The sequence below is a fragment of the Marmota flaviventris genome, chromosome 9 (genome assembly GCF_047511675.1).
Source record: "Marmota flaviventris isolate mMarFla1 chromosome 9, mMarFla1.hap1, whole genome shotgun sequence".
In the NCBI taxonomy this organism is placed as follows: Eukaryota; Metazoa; Chordata; class Mammalia; order Rodentia; family Sciuridae; genus Marmota; species Marmota flaviventris.
The window spans coordinates 6,901,890-6,915,906 of NC_092506.1; the positions used below are offsets into that span (position 1 = coordinate 6,901,890).

Genomic DNA, 14,017 nt, shown 5'->3' on the forward strand with positions numbered 1-14,017 from the left:
GGCACTCTACCATTGAGCTACATCATCAGCCTTCTTTATTTTTTATTTTTAAGATAGGATCTCACTGTGAAACAGATTTAACATTCCTATGTTTATCTATGAATACATGACTTATGTAACTCCAGATCATATACAACCACAAAAACTCAAAGTTATACTCCATGTATGTATGATATATCAAAATACATTCTACTGTCATGCATAACTAAAAAGGACAAATAAAAAATTTTAAAAATTAAAATTGAAAAATTTTTTAAAAAATAGGATCCTGCTAGATTGCCCAGGTTAGCCTCAAACTTGCAATCCTCCTGCCTCAGAATTTTAAAAATTCTTTTGTGACCATTTTCATGATTTAAAGACTTCCCTTGAAGCTGTGCTCAGTGGCACACCTATAATCCCAGCTACTTGAAAGGCTGAGGCAGGAGAATCTCAAATTCAAGTCCGGCAACTTATCTTGAGACTATGGGGGGACACAGATTCCTTGAATATAAAAAATATAAAAGTAGAAGAGAAAGATCTTTTTTAAAATTCCTCTGCTGCTGGGTGGGAAATGGAGAGAATGGTATGAGCTGTGACAAACATTCAGGAAAAAAAGGATGGGGCCAGGACCAAGGAAAACAAATGTCTGTTGAAGTGAATTAAAATGTCACCTCCAGCTGGTGCACTCCTGTAATCCCAGAGGCTTGGGAGGCTGAGGCACAAAGATTGCAAGTTCAAAGCCAGACTCAGCAACTCAGTGAGGCCCTAAGCAATTTAACAAGACCCTGTCTCAAAATAATAAGGGCTAGGGCTGTGATTCAATGGTTAAGTGCCCCTGAGTTCAATTCCCCAGCACTCACCGCCCCCAGCAAAAAAAAAAAAAAGTCATCTTCAGGGTATAGAAACAGGTGTAACTCAGTGGTAGAATGTGTACTTAGCATTAATTGGATCCCAAGCAAAAAATAAAAAAAGTTGTCTCCAGATGTGGAGCAGCTGGAATTCTTACCCAATGTTGGTGAAATGTACAATGTTACAGCCCCTTTGGAAAACTATTGGAGAGAATCAATTGAAGCCAAATACACAACTACCCAATGGCCCAACAACTCCCTCCCCAAGCATGACTCCAGGAGAAGTACGTGGAATTGAACACCAAAGGACGTATCCAGAATGCTCACAGCAACTTTATTCATGAGAGCCCCAAATTGAAGAGACCCCCAAGTCAGTGGGAATAGAGACTGACTATGTAATATTTGTACAGTGGAATGCTCCACCATATTGGAAAAGACTGAGTTGCTGGTTCACCTGTCAATGGGACAATTCCACTGACATCTCGAGTAAAAGAAACCAGACCCGAAAGGGTGTACACAATACAGTTCCATTTATATGAAGTTTAACAATAGGCAAATCTGTGAAGATAGAAGTCAAACTAGTGTTTACCAGGCTGTGCCAGGGATGTAGCTCTGTGGGAAAGCACTTGCCTTAGCATGCATGGGCCCTGGGATCAATCCTGAGCATTGCAAAAAGGAAAAAAAAAAATGCTTACCGCTGGGCAGGTGGCACATTCCTGTAATCCCAACTACTCAGGAGGCTGAGACAGGAGGCCTTGCAAGTTTGAGGCCAACCTCAGCAACTTAGAAAGGCCTTCAGTAATTTAGCAAGATCCTGTCTCAAAATGAAAAATTAAAAATGACTAGGGATGTAGCTCGGCAGTAAAGCCCCCCAGGTTCAATTCCCAGTACCATAAACAAAAAAATAAATAAATAAATGTGTATATAAAATAAATAATTTATACATATTATTTATTTATATGTTACTATAGGTGGTTAGAGGTGACCCTGAGAGGGGCACAAGGAGCCTTCTCTGTTGCTGGAAACGCCCTCTGTCTTTGGGTGGTTGCTACATGGGTTTATATATATGTAAAGTCACTGAGCTTCCCGAGTACACTGGGCATGTGTGCTTTACTGTATGCATGCTATACTTTAATCCATGCCTTGATTTTAAAAAAAATTTTTTTAGTTATACTTATGTATACACAATATTTTTATTTTTATGTGGTGCTGAGGATTGAAACCAGTGCCTCACACATGCAAGACCATCGCTCTGCCACTGAGCCACAACCCCAGCCCTCGATACCTTGATTTTAAGAGATAAAACATGGGGCTGGGGCTGTATCTCAGTGGTGGAGCACCTGCCTTGCACATGAGAGGCACTGGGTTCGATCCTCAGCACCACATTAAAAAAAAAAATGAAATAAAAAATAAAAATAAATATTAAAAAAAAGAGATAAAACATAGGGATAAATCTTCATGATCTTGGACTTGGTAATCAATCATTAGATTTTCTACTGGAAGCACAAACAACAAAGGTGAAAGTAGATAAATTTGGCTTCACAAAAAATTTTAAACATTGGGGCTGGAGATATAGCTCAGTGGAGCACTTGCCTAGCAGGCCCAAGGCCCTGGGTTTGATCCCAGGCATCAAAAAAAAAAAAAAAAAAAAAAAAAAAAAAGAAAAGAAAAAGAAAGAAATTTTAAAAAGTTAAACTTTTGCCACATGCAGGTGTAACACACCTGTAATACCAGTGACTTGAGAGGTTGAGGTAGGAGTATTACAAGATCAAGGCCAACCTCAGCAATTTAACAAGGCCCTAAACAATTTAGCTAGACCCTGTCTCAAAAAGGGCTGGAGATGCAGCTCATTGATGGAGTGTCCCTGGGTTCAGTCCCTAGTACCAAAAAAAAAAAAAAAAAAAAAAAAATTACAAATGGGCAAAAAACTTGAGTAAACATCTGTACAAAAATGTACTGTATACGTGAGACCAAGTAACACATGAAGGGCTGGGGTTGTGGCTCAGCGGTACAGCACTCACCTAGCATGTGCGCACCCTGGGTTTGATCCTCAGCACCACATAGAAAATAAATAAAGGTATTGTGTCCATCTACAACTAACAAATAAATATTTTTTTTTAAAAAAGAAACACATGAAAAGATGGTAACTGCTAATTCTAGCTCCTCAGGAGGCTGAGCAGGGAGGATTTTGAGTTCAAGCCCAGCCTGAGTTACATAGTTAGATCTCATTCCCCAAAATAAAGTAAAGATGTTCACTAAGGGAATGTAAATCAAAACACACACACACACACACACAAAAAAAAAAACATAATAAGTTGGGTGAAGTTATGCACTCCTGTAATCACAGTGGCTCAGGAGACTGAGACAGGAGAATCAAGAGTTCAAAGCCAGCCTTAGCAACTTCAAGGCACAAGCAACTCAGTGAGACCCTGTCTCTGAATAAAATACAAAATAGGGCTAGGGATGTGGCTCAGTGGGTAAGTGCCCTGAGTTCAATCCCCAGTACAAAAAAAGAAAAAAACAACAACAAAAAAAAAAAAAACAAGATACCACTTCACAGCTCTAGAATGTTTTTAATTTTCTTAGATGTCTTTAATTTAAAAAACTAGGAACAAATAAGGATAGGCAAATATTTGGAGAAATCATAACTCTCAAACACTGATGGTGGAAAAGTAAAATGGTACAGCTACCTTGGGAAATAGTCTGGCAACTTCTCAGACTGTTAGCTTATGACCCAGCAACTTAGGTAAATACTTAAGAAAAGTGAAAATGTATGTCCACACAAAAACTTGTATACTAAGGTCCATGGCAGAATTGCTCGTGCTAGCCAAAAAGTGGAAATAAGCCAATGTCCATCAACTTGCAAATATATAACTACGGTATATTCATACCAGTGAACATGTGTGTGTGTGTGTGGTGTGTGTGTGTGTGTGTGTGTGTGTATCACACACACACCAGGAATTGAACAGGTGTGCTTAGCCACTGAGCCACATCCCCAGCCCTTTTTCATATTTCATTTAGAAACAGGGTCTCACTGAATTGCTTAGGGCCTCACTAAGTTGCTGAGACCAGCTTTGAACTGGCGATCCTCCTACCTCAGCCTCCCAAACTGCTGGGATTAAAGATGTGTGCAAAGAATATTATTCATCTATAAAAAGGAACAAAGTATTGACCCATGCTACAACATGAATGAACCTTAAAAACATTACACTAAGTGAAAAAAAGCCAAAAATGATAGGTCATGTATTGTTATGATTCCATTTACAGAAATGTCCAGAATAGGCAAAGCCATAGAGTCAGAAAATAGATTAAAGGTTACCAGGGGGTGGAGGAAGGGAGAAATTGGGAGTGATTACTTAATGGGAATGGGGTGTTTTTCTGGAGTGATAAAGTTTTGAAACCAGAGAGGTGCTTGCACAACATGGTGAATGCACTAAATGCCACGAAGTGTACCCTTTAAAATGGTTAATTGTATGTTATGAGAATTTCATCTCAATTAAAAAGTACACTTCAATTTAAAAAGAGAATGGAAACTGAAAAACATAAACATCACCTCCAACACGCCCTTGACCCTGAGAACCTACAAGATGCCTGGCACCCACCTCTATTATTTCTTTGGCCTCACTGCAGCCCTGGGAGCAGGGGATTCTCTGGGCTCAGAGAGGAGAAGAGATGGAGCCAGGTTCAAGGGGCAGCTGCAGGGTCTTTCAACTCCCCATGTCCCAGACTCACAGCAACCTTGAGGCCCCCTGGGCTTCTCTTCTGGCTCCCTGGGTAAGAGTTGGTGAGGTCAGGCACCAGGAACGCCTGTGTGGCCACAAAGCAGGAGTTAATGACTGAGGAGCTTGGAATGCGCTGCCTCTGAAAGGGCCTCCTTGTGGCTCCACTGACGGTTAGAGCAGGAAGGGACTTTCAAAGTCATGTAATCACACACACACACACACACACACACACACACAAAATTTGAGACAAGAGCCCTGCTCAGCCAGCCATCCCAGGCTACTTGGGGAGGAGCCAGGGTGATATTCCTGTGGCAGGTGGGTGGGTACTGTCAAGGCTGACCCTCTATGACAAGCCTCACATGTATCAGTGCCTGGCTGCCTGTGTCACCCCTGACCTGTTCAGCTTGGGCTCAGCCAAGGAGTCCAGATATCCATATGAGCATGTAGGTGTATATGTGTGTAAACACACATGTGATCAGAGTCCCAAAGGCTGCTCCTGCTGGGGTTTTTATTCATATATGAATTTATTTTCATAATTATTTGTCAGACTCTTACTATAAACTGTCCTAAGCATGTGACACTATTTTGTGTTTATCCCATGTCTTCATTTTATTTATTTATTTATTGGAGGGGGTGTGCCAGGGATTGAACTCAGGAACACTCGACCACTGAGCCACATCCCCAGCCCTATTTTGTATTCTATTTAGAGACAGGGTCTCACTGAGCTGCTTAGTGCCTCGCTTTTGCTGAGGCTGGCTTTGAACTCGAGATCCTCCTGCCTCAGGCTCCCAAGCTGCTGGGATTTCAGGTGTGCGCCACCGTGCCTGGCTCATGTCTTCATTTTACCGATGAGGAAAAAAACAGAGGCTCAGAAAGACTGAGTGCTTCATGTAGGTCATACAACCTAGCAGCCTGCCCAGATTTCAAACCCAGAACCCAGAGTTCCAGAGTTGTCTGACTTCAGCATTCATGTTCTTCCCATGGGTCCCACTATCTCAAAAACACTATCTCTGTCTGTGTGCCTCTCTCTCTCATTCACACACACAAACACACACACTATATTTCTCATTCTGGTAAACTGCTGTGTTTTCTTTTTAGAGGAAGACAAGCATTGAGTAGAACCAGGGCAAGGGAGGGGCACTAGGCTGGTAAGCACCTTCTGAGTTCACAGCACTTTACAGCTTACAAAGCACTTTCACATTTGTGATCTCATTTGATCCTACAGCAGCCCTATGAGGTCAGCAGGGAGGCCCAGATGGGACTGGGGCTCAGGGAAGGTAACCTGCCCAGGGTCACACAAACAGAAAATGGTAACCTTGAGACTAGAACCTCAGGGCCAAGCTGGCCTCCTGTGTTTAAGTCCTGAGGGCACCCACAGACCCCTGGCGGCTGCTTCCCAGAAAGGCAGTCTGGGACCACCACCACCATTGCTCCCTATGGCCCCAGGCAAGACTGGAGCTGTCAACAGGAAGTATCAGTGGAAAGCAGGAAAGTTCAACTCTCTTTTTGTAGTTGTGTGACCAGGGCAGCTCCTTACTCTTTCTGGGTCTTGATTTCTTTATCTATAAAATGGGAGGAAATAGAGAGGGAGGTTAGGTTGGTCCTTTCAGCACTGACATTCTGCACACGTGGAAAGCTGTCCATGAAGCTTTGAGGGCTTTGAAAATTGCCTGAGCCTAGGCCTGGAGCTCCCACAGCCCTGAGTTGTCCACCTCACTTGGTGAACAACTCTCAGCCTCAGTTTTCCATCTGTAAAATGGGGATAATGATGGTACCTACCTCCCAAGGATATTTGGCCAGGGCCTCTCATTCATGCAGACTTTTGACATGCTCCAAGACTGGCTACACACAATTCCAGAATACCATTGGCAGTCAAGAAGTTGGCATTTAGGGCTGAGGTTGTGGCTCAGTGGCAAAGCGCTCACTTTGCTCGAACATGCAAAGCCCCAGGGTTCGATCCTCAGCACCACATAAAAATAAATAGATAAACTAAAGGTATTGTGTCCAACTAAACTAAAAAACAAATATTAAAAAAATAAAATAAAATAAAAAGAAGTTGGCGTTTAGCAGACCTCAGGACTCCTGTGTCCTACTGCAGGTTCCCACTGCCTATAGGAGCGCTGAATTAAAAAAACGATGGTTGCTCCTGAAATGAGCCTGAGTAACACAATTGTATTTCGTTGTATTTGTGAACAGATCAGAGCATCGCCTTGTTTATTGTAACCCATAGCTTTCGTAACCTTGGTTTGTCATTTATTCATTTTACAGTAGTAGCTGGAGCCTTAAAACAATGCCAGTGGAGGGGCCTCAAGGTGAAACCCTGGGTGGCGGTAGGGATGGTTCCTGGCATAGAAATAAACATCTAGTAAATAATCATTATCATCCATCACATTAGTAATTCACTTTACAGTTTCCAGGCAGCTTTCACCTTCTCGGTCCTATTTTATGAAAGCAGAAACCGAGGCCAGCCCAGGCTGGGAGAGGACTGGGGGCGCGGGCCGCGGCGCCAGCAGCCGGCTCGGGATCCGTGCTCTGGGCGGGACCCGGCGGGGCGCCAAGCTCCGGGCAGGTGCGTAAATCCGCGGGGGAATCCTCCGCTCCACCTGGGCGCGGCGAGGAAATTGCACCATGTATGGGCAGCTACGTCAGAGGGGGCGGGCCCGCCGCGGTGGCTGGGGGACGCCAAAGGCAGCCCCTTTTCCGAAGGACAGTCGGCTGTTGACTGTAGGATGGGTGGAAAAGTTCGGTGCCGACCAGCGAAAGGCGGCGCGTCTGGAGAGGTGGGGCCGCGAAGTGACCTGCGCCGCCTCGAAACGCCCCCACCCCCCGCGGTCGAAGTGGTTCCGCCCGAGAACTTTTCATTCATAAAAAGAAAAGACTCTGCGAGGCGCGAGTGAGTCAGAACCCCTGCCGCCGACGCGGACCCCACAGAGCAGCCAGCCCAGGGCATGTACCGAGACTTCGGGGAACCCGGACCGAGCTCCGGGGCCGGCAGCGCGTACGGCGGTCCCGCGCAGCCCCCCGCCGCGGCGCAGGCAGCAGCCCAGCAGGTGAGAGGCGCCGGAACCCGCGGTCCCAGGGTGGACAGCGCTTGGGACGCCGGATCGGTTCCGGTACACCCCGGGCTAAGGCCGGGAACAGGAGTAGGGACGGGGTCTGGGGGCCAGAGCCGAGGATCCTGCCCACTCTCTGCCTTCCAGGGGCCAATTTCCCCCAATGCCCAGGGGAACGCGCGCTACGTGCGGGAAGGAGATCTGCGAACGCCCCCTTCGTTCGCCTGCCCTCTGCCCACTCGCTGCCTGTCTCTATCCCTCAGTCTTCGTTACCGTCTTTCTTTCCTCCTGTTCACCGCTATTTTTTTTTTTTTTCCCCACCTGCCTCAGCCTGCCCAACACAGGGTCAACTGAGCTCTCCATCTCAGGCTGAATTCCCGGGATCCCGGGGCTGGGCTGTGGGGATGTCCCGTCACAGGAGGGAGCCGGGGTCCATGAGAACCAGCCTGGACAGAGTGGGAATCCTTGACAGTCTGTCTATGACCGTCCGTGTGTCTGTCCATTTGTCCGTCCTTCTCTACCGCGTTGACAAATCACTATCCCTTTCTCTGCGTAGTGGACCCCGTGGGCCTGACAGTGGAACATAATGGGCTCTGGGAGAGTGGCTTTCCACCTCTATGCCGGACCCGGCAAATAGCGCGAGGTGCTGGGACATACAGGGGGTCATGCAACTGGCAACTCCCGCGTCCCCGACTCTTGACACCGACGGCGCCTACTGCCCACTGGAGAGACCCGGGAGGCTGCAGGTGCCCATTTCCTGTCGAGGGGCTATGAGCACGTGTCGCCAAGGGGAGGGAAGAGCTGCGTTCGTTCCGCCGACTCACGGCGGCCGAGTCACGGCAGCTGAGTCACCCCGGGCGCCCCTCCCTTCCTGGCCTCAAGCGGCCCGGGCCTGGACAACCTCGGGAGCAGGAGATGCCGCTGGCAGTTCCTTGATCCCGGAACTAGGGTCACTGGTCCGCTGGGTCCGCACCTCTGAGCCAATGCCACCGTGGTCGGGACTTGCCTGGGCTTGTGGAGCGCTTCCTAGACAGCTGGGCGCCCACACCCAGGACCCAGCCACAGGGCTGGAACCCAGTTTTCTTCACAGAGCATTGAATTCCCATCCCAACCCACTCCTCAGATTTCAGGCTGAAAGGGAATGGTCACAGGCAACAGCGGGGTCGCTAATATGGGCGCCTCCTGTGGTGGTGCTCTCCACGGCATTTACCATATTTCATAGATTCTAAAACCCCATAGTTAAACAACAACAACACTGTTTTGTGCCACTAAATTTTTAAAATTGTCAATTGTGATTTCAGAGCTATTAAAGCTCTGCTGCTTCGCATCAATAAAATGCTCTAATCTTTACCTGTAATATTTAAAATGAGGAAACTGAGACAAATTGAAGTCAAATAACTTGCCCAGAATCACACAGTCAGTAAATGGCTGTAGAATTGGGACCAGATGAATCCAGAACAGTGGCTATTGCCCATCACAGCCTCTCAGCATTGGACACCTGCCATCTGCCACTTACTAGACTCTGTGACATACATTCCTATAGCCACACTGGGAGCTAGGACTGTAATTCTCCTCTTTGTTCGAGTGGGTGCAGAAGTAGGTAAGAGCCCAGCCACTTGGGCTCAGATCCCATTTCCTACTTAGTGGCTGTGTGTTTGTGGACAACTGTTCTCCTGTCTGAAAATGAAGATACTATTGTGCCAATTCTATGAGTCACTAGAACAATGCTGAGCAGTTCACGCTTGAAAATTAACTCTGATGGGGGAAACAAAGGCATGGAGAGGCTGTGTGACTGCCCAAAGACACACAGCTCATGAACAAGATTTGCCACCAAGTCAGTTTCTCTGATTGCCAAATTGTGCTATTTCTAGTTTCCCAGAACTGGTATGTGCATTGACAGTGGACAGCAGTGTGGACTCTGTCCCCTGGAAGGCCCTCGATACACATAGACCTCATCCCTGAACCTGTGTTTCTTATCCCTCAGAAGTTCCACCTCGTGCCAAGCATCAATGCTCTGAGTGGCAGCCAGGAATTGCAGTGGATGGTACAGCCTCATTTCCTGGGGCCCAGCAGCTACCCCAGGCCTCTGACCTACCCTCAATACAGCCCCCCACAACCCCGGCCAGGAGTCATTCGGACCCTTGGGCCACCTGCAGGGGTGCGTCGCAGGCCCTGTGAACAGGTAAGAAGCCAAGGTGTTGTGCTGGTTCTGATTGCCCACAGGAGTGCTAGGGTACAGGGGACAAGCTCTTTCTAGAAAGGAGAACCCAGGTTTAGAAGAGGGAAGGCAGTGTCACTGGTGACTTCTGCCCAAGTCAGAGAGTGATAGGAGTCCAGGGGGAGGCTCAGATAGTAAAGAGATCACTTCTGGATCAGGGGATGCTCCCCATGGAGGGCAGCATGCTAGCATGAAAGGAGGGTAGGATTTGCATAGGCAGAAGCCATGCAGGAGCAAGAATGGAGGAGAAAGAGTATAAGGCTTGCCTGTGGAAAGATGGGAGGGTCTCTTCACTGCTGTTATACATGAAGAGGTGGGCTAATGCAGTCTATATAGTGGGGCAGGGGAAATGGGAACAAGAGGGTTTGCTACTTTCCAGGTCTCGAGGTTCCCTATCTCATTTAATCCTCACAAAAACCCTTTGGGGGTATTTTGGTTTTTATAATTTTCCAGGCAAGAAAATGAAGGCACAGTGAGGTATTTACTTGCCCAAGATCATACAAGTAGTGAGTGATGAGACAGGACTGGCTTTAGCCCCAGGTCTACACAACTCTAGAGTCAGATCTGACCACTGACCCACACTGTGTCACTGGGAGCTGACAAAAGACTCCAGGAAGGGGGAACTAAGAGTTCTGGCTTCCCCAAAATAAATGAATGAGACATAAAGGGTCTTTAAGGAGGCAGATGCTCTTTTTTTCTTCCTGGGCATATGAGACAATAGTGAGGTGAGGTTTCCACATTTAAAAGTCTCCTCTGAACACTGGGTAGAGGACAGGGAGGGAGGGTGGAACCCTGGAAGAAAGGTGATTTGCCACGGGTGCATGTGACCACACCTTTGTAACCAACTAGGGAAGGGAACTGGAGCATGAGCCACAGAGACAGGCAAAGGTAACCACTCCTGTGCTTCCTTCTTTTGTCCCTGTCCTGAGTGTGACCCTTTGATCCTAGGTACTACTGGGTTGGGGCTGAGCTATGAGTGGAGTCTTCCTGAGGGAGGGGGCCTCCATCAGTTGGCTTCTCATTCATTGCAAGTAGTGAGGAAATAGATAATCATTCCTGTTCCAGAACATAAACATATTATTCATCCTCTCTGGGCTTCAGGTCCTTACAAGGGAAATTTGATACGAATATATGTAGGGGCCAGGCATAGGGACCCATACCTGTAATCTCAGCAACTAGGGAGGATGAGACAGGAGGATCTCAAATTCAAGGCCGGCATGAACGACTTAGTGAGACCCTGTCTCAGAATAAAAAATAAAAAGGGCTGAGAATGTAGCTCAGTGGTAAAAAGTGCCCCTGGGGCCTGGGCGCAGTGGTGCAGGCCTGTAATCCCAGCAGCTTGGGAGGCTGAGGCAGGCAGAACGTGAGTTCAAAGCCTTCTTTGGAAATTTGGGGAGGTGCTAGGCAACTCAGCAAGACCCTGTCTCTAAATAACATAAAAAAGTGCTGGGGATGTGGCTCGGTGGTTAAGTGCCTCTGGGTTCAATCCCAGGTACCAAAAAAAAAAAAAAAAACACCACCAACAAAACATCCCTGGGTTCAATCTCTGGTATAAAATGCATACATATCTACATATACACACATATGCATGCATGCTGGAGGATGTCGCTCAGTGGTACAGTACTTGCCTACCATGCACCAGGCCTGGGTTCAGTCCCTAGCTCCCCCCCCCCCAAAAAAAGCAAAGCCTACAAACCTAAATAAAGTGCTTAGATGGTATACAGAAGGCTCCCAATAAAGAGTCTTCAGCAGGGGTTGGGGCTATAGCTCAGCGGTAGAGTGCTTACCTAGCACATGTGAGGCCCTGGGTTTGATCCTCAGCACCACCTACAAATGAATAAATAGAATAAAAATACTAAAAAAAAAAAAAAAAAAAAAAGCCTCCCGCAGCACTCATGAGCCCCACTAAGGCGTCACTGTTCCTGCAGGAAGAGATTTGTCCTACCAGAGATCCAAAAGGACAAGGGTCCTGGGAACAGAGATAATCCTGACCTAGGGGCTCAGAAGATAAAAGTTCACTTCTAGCTGGGCTTCATGGAGGCGAGGGCTTCTGAGTTTGGTCCTGGGAGATGAGAAGGGTTAAGTTTTGTGGGAGGCGAGGGCATTTCGGTAGAGAAATAGGCACTAAGGCTAGGGGTGAGGAGGATTTGCCCCTGAGTACGGAGAACCAGTCCCAGTGTGGTGGTCACTAAATCACAGGTTGAGGGTTGTGACCCCGCGCTGCCGTGCCCTCCGCAGAGGGCGAGTTCCAGGCGGCGGGTGGCTCGATACCGTCTCACTGACGCCCCCATTCCCTCCCTTTAGATCAGCCCCGAGGAGGAAGAGCGGCGGCGAGTGAGGCGCGAGCGGAACAAGCTGGCCGCGGCCAAGTGCAGGAATCGCAGGAAGGAACTGACTGACTTCCTGCAGGCGGTGAGCACTGGTCGATTTAGGGGGCAAAGGGACCCTGATCCCAGGAGTCCGCGGGACCCCAGTACATTAGCCCCCATGCCCCATCCTAGCTCCTTGTCCTGCGAAAAGGACATTAAAAATTAGTTGCAGCGCGCTTCTCAACAGAGACCAAATGAAGCCAGCTGACAATTTCCTAAGAAGCCCTGGGCCTGATGGGAGTCATGCCCGTGCCCATTTTCTCCCAGGGGCTTATGGGAGTTGCAGTCCAGATTTGCAGGGAACTTCCAAACCCCTACTTCCCCCCAACCTCCCTCCAGGGGAGGCCTTTGGGGGTCTTCAGTCCTCATCTTCTCCTAACCCTCTATAGGAGACTGACAAACTGGAGGATGAGAAATCTGGACTGCAGAGAGAGATTGAAGAGCTACAGAAGCAGAAGGAGCGTCTGGAGCTGGTGCTGGAAGCTCACCGCCCCATCTGCAAAATCCCAGAGGGAGACAAGGAGAGGGACACATGCGGTACCAGCGGTACAGGGGGCACCAGCAGCTCACCAGGCCCCTGCCGCCCTGTACCTTGCATCTCCCTTTCCCCAGGGCCTGTTCTTGAACCTGAGGCCTTGCACACCCCCACACTCATGACTACACCCTCTCTGACCCCTTTTACCCCCAGTCTGGTCTTCACCTATCCCAGCACCCCTGAGCCCTGTGCCTCAGCTCATCGAAAGAGTAGCAGCAGCAGTGGAGACCCATCTTCTGACCCCCTGGGTTCTCCCACCCTCCTCGCTTTGTGAAGCACCCAGTGCCATCCCCTGCAGGTGCTATCCTAGTCAACATCTCCTTTTCCCCCCATTAGTCCAGCTGGTCTGGACCATATCCCATGCCCAATACCAGCAGGTTCTTCTCCATCCTTCCAGATGAGACTGAGCATATTTTGCTTTGCAGTAGAGCCAGCCTGGGGCCACCAAAGCTGCCCACTGTTTCTCTAGAGCTGGCCTCTCCATCACAAGTTGCACTAAATCAGAAACAAAATATTTCCCATTTATGACAGAGAAATTCTGGCAGCTCCTAACCCCTTCTAGACCACAACTACTACACTTCATTATCCTGCAACCCAGCCAACCCTACCCCCTGACAGAAGGTGCTGTTTTACCAGCCTAGAACACTAATTCACCCAGCCCCACTGCCAGCAGCTCCAGGTGATTGGACCAGAGCATTCTGCCAGCCCCTCCTGAATGGCACAGCTCAGGAGGTGTCAGAGGCTTCTGTGATGAGCTGACTTGCAGCCCCCAGCTCTGAGAAGCCCTTAGCTCCAGGAAATCCTAAGCCTCCCAGAGAGGGCAGCTGCTATTTATTTTCCTAAAGAGAGTATTTTTATACAAACCTGCCAAAATGGAATAAAAGGCTTGAAGCTTTGGCCTGGATGCCTGGTTGGATCCAGATGCTTTTAAAGAGACAATTTGGGGTAAGAAGTTCTAGGTTCTGATCTCAGCTCCTGACTCACTGCAGTGACTTTGGTCATATTCTTGGCCCTCAACTGTCTTATCTGATAAATAGGGTTATGTATGCTCTGCCTCATCTCCAGGACCAAGACATGGGGTGCAAGCTAAGATCATAATTTCTCCCCCTGGGGGCCCACAGTGCTCCTGCGTGCGCCACATGGGGCGCTGTTATGCCCCTCCACTTTCCGAGGAGCCGGCCAGTGGATTCTAGGTCCCCAACATCTGCTTCCTGCCCCATTGTCTTGGACAGGAAGGAGCCGGGAAGGGAGCTGGAGCCACTTCAGGGGGCTGATTACGGCCTGTCCGGGCAA

General features: G+C 48.3%; 1 protein-coding gene across 1 annotated transcript; it reads left to right on the forward strand.

Moving 5' to 3' along the window:
- The first annotated feature begins 7,468 nt into the window (after positions 1 to 7,468).
- Positions 7,469 to 13,587, forward strand: Fosl1 (FOS like 1, AP-1 transcription factor subunit). The gene is made up of 4 exons (XM_027944668.3): positions 7,469 to 7,599; positions 9,590 to 9,784; positions 12,125 to 12,232; positions 12,579 to 13,587. The coding sequence occupies exons 1-4, from the start codon at positions 7,498 to 7,500 to the stop codon at positions 12,996 to 12,998; spliced, it is 825 nt and encodes a 274-aa protein (XP_027800469.1). The 5' UTR covers positions 7,469 to 7,497; the 3' UTR covers positions 12,999 to 13,587.
- The last annotated feature ends 430 nt before the right edge of the window (positions 13,588 to 14,017 follow it).

Coding starts and splice junctions, on each gene's coding strand:
- Fosl1 (XM_027944668.3), top strand. CDS start 7,498: ATGTACCGAGACTTCGGGGAACCCGGACCGAGCTCCGGGGCCGGCAGC. Junction 7,600..9,589: donor CGCAGGCAGCAGCCCAGCAG/GTGAGAGGCGCC, acceptor ATCCCTCAGAAG/TTCCACCTCGTGCCAAGCAT. Junction 12,233..12,578: donor TGACTGACTTCCTGCAGGCG/GTGAGCACTGGT, acceptor AACCCTCTATAG/GAGACTGACAAACTGGAGGA.